The 7,956-nt window shown below is 46.8% G+C and overlaps 1 protein-coding gene across 1 annotated transcript; it reads left to right on the forward strand.

Annotated features, from left to right (window-relative positions):
• The first annotated feature begins 391 nt into the window (after nucleotides 1-391).
• LOC309481277 (L-rhamnose-binding lectin CSL3-like) lies at nucleotides 392-2,207 on the forward strand. Its single transcript, XM_082146151.1, has 8 exons — nucleotides 392-653; nucleotides 727-750; nucleotides 840-896; nucleotides 1,011-1,146; nucleotides 1,264-1,373; nucleotides 1,519-1,563; nucleotides 1,721-1,841; nucleotides 2,081-2,207. The coding sequence occupies exons 1-8, from the start codon at nucleotides 629-631 to the stop codon at nucleotides 2,184-2,186; spliced, it is 624 nt and encodes a 207-aa protein (XP_082002277.1). The 5' UTR covers nucleotides 392-628; the 3' UTR covers nucleotides 2,187-2,207.
• Nucleotides 2,208-7,956: the final 5,749 nt, after the last annotated feature.

The raw sequence follows: 7,956 nt of genomic DNA on the forward strand, positions 1-7,956 counted from the left end.
TAAGCCAAAATCCCCTGGCAGGAGTTTTCAAAAAAGTTCGGTTTCAGTGACCGGATACTACGTTTGTGTGTGGACGAACGGCTAAACCGCATATAAAAATCTGCGGTTTTGAAAATACCCGTGTTCATGTGGACTGGGCCTGGACGCACCCTGTGTATTTGGCTCCTCTGCCATGTCATGTTCTCATTGGTTTATGGTCTTGTCATGTGGTTTTCAGTTGTGTCTTCCCATTGGTTCATTGTGTTGATTACTTTCAGGTGTCTTGTTATGTCATTAGTCCTTGTGTATACATAAGGCATCATATTTCCCTAGTCTTTTGTCAAGCTTTGTTTTCAGTAACTGCTATTTGGTGAGTCTCATGTTCATGTTTCTTTAGTCAAAGTCATGTTTTGTATATTTTCAATAAATTGCACTTGGATTCAACTGTCCTCCTGTCAGTGGGCTAAATATAACAATGTAATGGAATTCAGTCCTTTACTGCAATCATTTGGGAGTGAAAAGAATAGTGTTTTGGAATCTTGTTAAAAATTTCAGAACATCTGAATTTTTGCTTTTTGTTATAAATATTGTGTGCTCATGTGTTCCCTTAAAATAATTCTAGGGCTTTCCTTCTGTTTACACATTCACCATGCTGGTGCAAATCTGGATCACTTGTAAGTACTGATTTAGAACCAATTCAATTTGCATGATTTCAAGTGTTTTAACTGGTTGTTATTGGATTTTCAGTGCTGCTGTTTTTGTATCAACATGGTAAGGCAACTGACTAATACATGTGCAGTCTCATTAAAAACTTCCAGGTGCAGAACATTTAAGTAATTTTACTTGTTTCCTCTCTTCAGGTGCAGAAGCAAAAAAAACACTGGTCTGTGAAGGAGACTCTGCATGTGTACACTGTGGTGAGGAATTAGTCCTTTAAGTTATATGTTTGGCTTTTGTTCCCAAATGGGACAGTATGAGTGCGGGTAATAGGATCATGAGTTGTGTTTTTTGTTTTGTTTTTTTTACATCAGATGTGGGTTACATAAAGGTCACTAAAGCCAACTATGGGAGGACCAATTGCAAAACGTGCACAAGTGGGAAACGGCGTAATCAGATCTCAAATAAACACTGCAGCACAGAAGCGTCCCTCTCTATAATGTCCAATCGGTAGGTTTAACCGATAACATGGGAAAATAAGTTTACAATTTCAGTGTATGCATTAAGCACAAGATGCAAACTGTTTATAGTATACTAAGTACTTGTCATTGTCTGTCCATGAATCAGGTGTGATGGAAGAAAGAACTGTACTGTTCCTGCAGTGAACTCCGTTTTCTCTGATCCTTGTGTTGGGACTTATAAATACCTGGATGTATCTTATGAATGTATCCCAGCAAGTAAGTAATTTCCATCGTTCACTTTGAAGTTTAATATTTTATAAAGGTGTAGCAAATGAGTATAAATATTTGTGTATCTTGTACTGTAGTTACTGTATTTCTGACCTCTGTCCCCCCCCCCTCCCACCCAAAAAAAAACCTGTAGAAAGAAGTATAATCTGTGAAGGTCATCAAAGCGTTATTAAGTGTTGTAAGTACTTTTCTTTCTGTATCTTTACTATGCTGAGATCAGTGAATAGCCTCATGTCCACAATGCTTTTAATGGATCAGTGCTGCAATACATGTTGGCACAAACGTTTTTTTATTTTTTTTATTAAAGTGATTAATTGATGGGTGTCTGTCAAAAGGTAAAGGTGTTATTCATATTCATCATGCCAATTATGGAAGGCGAGGTCTCTTAACCTGCCCTCATAAATTAGCAACCACACCACACTGTTACTCTCCTCAGACCAGCACCCTGCGTTCCAGGTACAGCAGATACACTTCATCTAGAGTTACTTTTAGACTTTAGGTCACACTGTCTTCAGCTATTTTTGAAATGTATACAAAATGTATCCAAGGGACAATGTACATTGCGAATCATTATCCTGTGTATTAAATGGCTACTTAACACATGGACAAATATAGACTAGTTTGAGACAGTAGAATGATATAAGCCACTGAAGCTAGTAGACAGTCTTTTCTAATTCCAATTTTTCTTTCTTAAGGTGCAACGGGAAGAAGTCTTGTCAACTAAAAGCATCAAATTCATTCTTCTCTGATCCATGTGTGGGTGTTTATAAGTATCTGGTAGTGACATACAGCTGTAAATAATATTGACCATCCTGCCACAAATGCACCTTTGTTCACGTGTCATGATTGTCAACAAATGACAATAATGGAAAGCAAAATAAAGTAGAATCCAGATGCTTTACAAATGGTCTATCATGAATTTCAGCAACAACTAAAAATTTGTTTCTAAATGCTTAATTTTCTATATAAAAATAATTGAGGTCATGTTTGTGGGATTGTCTGTAAAAGATATCAGGTTTTTACATTAATCAGAATAAGCAACTTAGTTTTACAATTTTCAACTTAAGTATGTAAAATGTAGTTTAAATTGAAATTACTTCTACAGTTGAGTTTTTTTTTTTTTTTTTTTTTTGGAATGGTGTAAAAATAAAGCTTTCAAAATGTGGTTTTCAGTGATGCCATTACCATTTTTGGCTCCCAAAGAACCTTTCAGTGAACTTAAAAGAACCACCAAATTGTTGAACCTATAAAACACGAGTTCTTTCACTTCTATTTCCTATAAAGCTCTTTTGTAAGAATTTGTATTGCAAAAAGCACTCTACACTGTACAGCATCCTAACATTTTCAAATACAAAACAGCCATGGTCAATGGACTCAAGATGTTTACATTGACAAAATCATTGGAAACAAACAAATTCTACAATAAATAATTCCCATACTCACCCTTTAAAAAAAACTCATTCATCATTTAACATTTTAATTGAAAAGGGAATAAAAGACTTCTTAAATGATTATACCAACACATCAGAAATCTACCGTCTTCCAGAAGGTAACAATACTCTGAATGCAGAACATGCAATGGATCAGCTAAGATTGTATGAGCTTCTCTAAGAACCGATTGTTCAGTGACTCAAGTGACAATTCCTTTCTCCCACTGGTCTTCATCGCTATTTTAACCAAGCATGCAAGTGTCACAGGTCGGGATGGGCCAAGCCGGACTGCGCCCACCCCTGAACCAGGTCCACCCTGAGGAGCGTGTCAGAGACGAGACGGAAACAGAATTCAAGGGAATAACAGTTCTTTTTATTAAAGTTAAAAGTAATTTGAATAACCTAAGCTAAAATCTTCCTTTCCTCTTCTTCCCCGGAATCGAGGCAATGCAGCAGTCTCCGGGACCCACTCCCACGTCGATACAAGGTTCGCAATGGCCTGAGATGGATCGATGGATTTCCACAGGTGTGTATGCGGTCGGGGCTGTTCCTCTTCCCACGCTGATGCAGGGTCCGCAGGGACCTATGACGGACAGGTGAGTTTCCACAGGTGAGTAGACAGTCGAGCTGTTCCTCTTCCCACACTGATGCAGGGTTCACAGGGACCGACGACAGACAGGTGAGTTTCCGCAGGTGAGTAGACAGTCGGGGCCCTTCCTCTTCCCACACTGATGCAGGGTTCACCAGGACCGACGACAGACAGGTGAGTTTCCACAGGTGAGTAGACAGTCGGGACCCTTCCTCTTCCCACACTGATGCAGGGTTCACAGGGACCGACGACAGACAGGTGAATTTCTACAGGTGGGTATACAGTCAGGGCTAGTCCTCTTCCCACACTGATGCAAAGTTCACAGAGGCCTACGACGGACAGGTAAGTTTCCACAGGTAAGTAGACAGTTTGAACTCTGGGGCTGCAGCAGACTCGAGTCAACAGGCTGACCGGAGCTTCTCTAGGACAGACAGTTAGAACAGACAGAGTCAGCTTCAACAGCAGTATATAGGCCTCACGGGTGTTGCCGGGGACAGGTGACTCCACACCATGCAAATGGGCCGGGGACTATAGCAGACTCAAAGGTGCAGGCCGAGCGGAGCTTCTCGTGTGTTGCAGGGGACAGATAACTTCACACCATGCAGATGGACCTGGGGCTATAGCAGATTCAAGTCGCAGGCCGAGCGGGGCTTCTCTAGAACAGACAGAATCAACTTCAACAGCAATATACAATTCTCACGTGTGATGCAGGGGACAGATGACTTCACACCATGCAGAATGGACTTGGGGTTGTAACAGGCTCAAGTCGCGGGCTGAGTGGAACTCCTCTAAAACAGAATCAACTTCAACAGCAGTATACAGTTCTCACGTGTGTTGCAGGGGACAGATGACTTCACACCATGCAGATAGACTTGGGATCGTAGCAGGCTCAAGTCGCGGGCTAAGCGGAACTCCTCTAAGACAAACAGAATCAACTTCAACAGCAATATACAATTCTCACGTGTGTTGCAGGGGACAGATAACTTCACGCCATGCAGAGAGGCTTGGGGTTGTAACAACTCAAAGTCGCAGGCTGAGCAGAACTTCTCCAAGACAGACAGAATCAACTTCGACAACAGTATACAGCTCTCACGTGTGTTGCAGGGGACAGATGACTTCACACCATGCAGAATGGGCTTGGGGTTGTAACAGGCTCAAGTCACGGGCTGAGCGGAACTCCTCTAAGACAAACAGAATCAACTTCAACAGCAATATACAGTTCTCACGTGTGTTGCAAGGGGGGCAAACCTTCTCACCATACAGGTGGGTTGACAGGCAAGTAGCGAACTTAAGTCAACAGGCTGGACAGAGCTTCTTCTAAGACAGTCAGAATCACTACTTCAAAACAGAGAGGTTAGTTTGACTCACAGATGCTGTTCCTTCTAGTCCTCAACAGATGGGGCCGATCAACATTATTAAGCTCCAGTTACGGACAGTAGACCAGCATGGCACGTGGGGAGTGCACGGCAAAAGAAAATAAATCTTCCACACACACACGGCAATTTCACTCCAAACATGCAACGTGAGGGGGGAAACGTCAATTTAAGCACTGCAATCCACTTCAATAAGTGCAGATAAGGCCAGCACTCACCCAGGGGTCTCCGTGCCACAAGCAACGAGCTCCAATGTTGGGAAAAAGATGTTTCAGGGTTTTCCTCCACAGACATAGACGGATTCACAACACCGTTCCAACACGGGGGAAGAGGGCAAGAGATCGAACATGAATCAGTATAATTCACTCAGTGACATTTAGATAGCACAATCAAAGCACTCCAATCCACCTCAAACTCAGCGTTGAAACATGCAGGTACGAGATACAATGGTCGATTACTTATCTCTCTCCCTTCCAGGCAAACGGTGTGTTTTCACAACTCTTCCACACTCCTCGAGTCCCCTCCAGCAACACTTCCCTTTGCACCCCGCAATTCTTCTCTGCAACACTCAAATAGAACGACTTCTCACGGGAGAGAACCACCCAACAGTCTCTCTTCGCTGGCTTTTTATATCCTTCTCAATGCCCACACAGCTTCGTCATGGCTCTAGATTAATTCCCCACACCTGATGTCGATTTCCTCATCCCGGTTGGCAAGGCAACAGATACACATTTACACGGGGGGTGGTGTTTCCTTGTTATTGTACCGGAGGGGACACAATTGCGGCGAACTTTAGTTCCACCCTCATTCGTCACACCGTGACATACTCCCCCGCCAAACCGTTCTAGTCCCGAGAACGGGAGCCGGACACCCAGTCTCCATATCTAGCTGGGGACTGACCTCGGTTCTTCCGCTGGGATCGCCTGGGTGGGGAAATAGGCTCTTCAGGCCGTGGCTCTATGCCTAGTCCCCTCGGGACCACCGCCCATCCCACCAACTGGGGCATCCATGCTGTTTCACCGGGGGGCTTTTCGGCAGCAGGAGTCGGATAGTTCGGACAGGGGCGAATCAGGTTGCGATGCAACACCCGCTCTGGACCGGCTCTCCCTTCGGGACGGATGGCATACACCGGCTGGTCTAGGTGTGGTTGCCGCTGGACTACATAGGGCTGTGACTCCCACCGGTCACTTAGTTTGCCCTTCCCCTGGCGACGGTTGTCCCTTACCAATACCCTCTCCCCTGGTAGTAGCGGTGCTTCCCGAGCCGTCCGGTCGTATAGCCTTTTGTTCTTCGCTGCAGCCCGACTGATCTGATCCGAGACCTGCTCATAAGCCGACTGAAGGCGCTGGTGGTGCCTGGTCACCCAATCGGTCAGACTGCTCCCTTCTTCCGCCGCCATGGTCCCCAAGAGCAAATCAGTTGGAAGCCTCACATGCCTTCCAAACATCAGATAAGTTGGGGCATAGCCCGTAGTACTGTGTACGCTATTGTTGTATGCCTGAACTAATGCCGGAAGTCTGTCGGCCCAATGGCCCTGCTGGTCCTCCTCCAGGGTCCCCAGCAGGCTCAGCAGCGTCTGGTTAAACCTCTCGCACCCCCCGTTCCCTTGGGGGTGATAAGGGGTCGTATGGGTCTTCTTCCCTCCATACAGCTGGCACAGCTCGTGTATCACCCTGGACTCAAAATTAGGCCCCTGATCAGAATGGAGTACTTCGGGACACCCGAACGGCTGGATTACATACTTCCACAGGGCGTTGGCGGTGGTAATGGCAGTCTGATCTAGGGTCGGAACGGCCCAAGCGTACTTCGTGAACAGGTCCGTAACCACAAGGATATACTGGATCCGGTCCACCGGCCGACCCAGGGTCAGATAGTCCATAGCGACAATGTGCAAGGGTGCCTTGGCCTGAATTGGAACCAGGGGAGCCCGTACCTCTTTCCTGGTCTTAAACAATATACAGCGTGGACACTTCTGTAGATAGGCCCTCGTTGTGCCCTCCATTCCGGGCCAGTAGAAGTGTCGCCGTAATAAGGCTGTCGTCCTCTCCTGCCCTTGATGCCCCATCCTGGTGTGATAGGCTTCCAACAACGCTGGCCAGCGTCCCTCGGGGACCACCACCTGACAAACCCTGTCGCCCCACTTGGGATCTTGGAGGGCCCTGCAAATCACCCCTTCCTTCAAATAGAGTCTCTCTCTCTGGCCCAACAGTCCTCGCACTGTTCGGGTCTGAGCTCGGCATTGCGCACCGGCGGGCCATGCCTTCCGCCTCAGCCAAGTTCGGACCACCAGCAGATCCTCGTCCTCGCCCTGCCATACCCTCCAGCGCTGCGGGTCCCATCCCCAACAACCCGGGGGTTCTTCCAAGGGCTGGCCGGGTGCCTCCACAATCCCCACCATTAGTCCTTCGTCATGTCCTGCTTCCTGAGCCAATACCGGGCCCGATGATCCTTCCTCTGGCAGCCTAGATAGGACATCGGCGTTGGTATGTTCCCTCCCTGGCCGGTATTGGAGCTGGTAATCGAAGTTCGCCAGTTGTGCCACCCATCGCTGTTCTACCGCCCCCAGCTTGGCGGTCTGCAGATGTACGACCGGATTATTGTCCGTAACCACTTGCACCCTGGCTCCCCACAGGTAATCTTTAAATTTTTCACTCACCGCCCACTTCATTGCCAGCAGCTCGAGTTTAAAGGAACTGTAATTGGCGTCGTTTCTTTCGGTGGGGTGCAGGCTTCGGCTCGCATAAGCGATTACCCTCTCCTTTCCTTGTTGCTTCTGAGCCAGGACAGCTCCTAAGCCCAGGTTACTGGCATCTGTGTACAGGATGAAAGGCTGTGTGAAGTCGGCATAAGCCAAAATCGGGGCCTGTAATAACTCCTGTTTGAGCCTCTGAAAGGCCTCCTCACACGCCGGATCCCACTGGATCGATGGCGACCCTCGACCCCGAACTCGTCCCGTACCTCCCAGCAGCTGATTGATCGGCTTGGCGATTCTGTAGAAGTCTTTAATGAATCGCCTATAATATCCGACGAAGCCCAGGAAGGATCTAACCTGCCGTACCGTCTTAGGGGTGGCCCACCCCTGCACAGCCGCCACCTTCTCCGGATCGACAGAAATCCCTCCAGCACTCACAATGTGGCCCAAGAATTTTACCTCCTTTCGGAAAAACTGACATTTATCC

The sequence above is a fragment of the Leuciscus leuciscus genome, assembly GCF_965113295.1.
Source record: "Leuciscus leuciscus genome assembly, chromosome: 18".
In the NCBI taxonomy this organism is placed as follows: domain Eukaryota; kingdom Metazoa; phylum Chordata; class Actinopteri; order Cypriniformes; family Leuciscidae; genus Leuciscus; species Leuciscus leuciscus.

Bases quoted from the DNA above. Each gene is read 5' to 3' on its own strand.
- LOC309481277 (XM_082146151.1), top strand. From the start codon at position 629: ATGCTGGTGCAAATCTGGATCACTT. The intron at 897-1,010 runs GTGAGGAATTAG...TTTTTACATCAG, and splicing joins CTCTGCATGTGTACACTGTG to ATGTGGGTTACATAAAGGTC. The intron at 1,564-1,720 runs GTAAGTACTTTT...GTCTGTCAAAAG, and splicing joins TCAAAGCGTTATTAAGTGTT to GTAAAGGTGTTATTCATATT.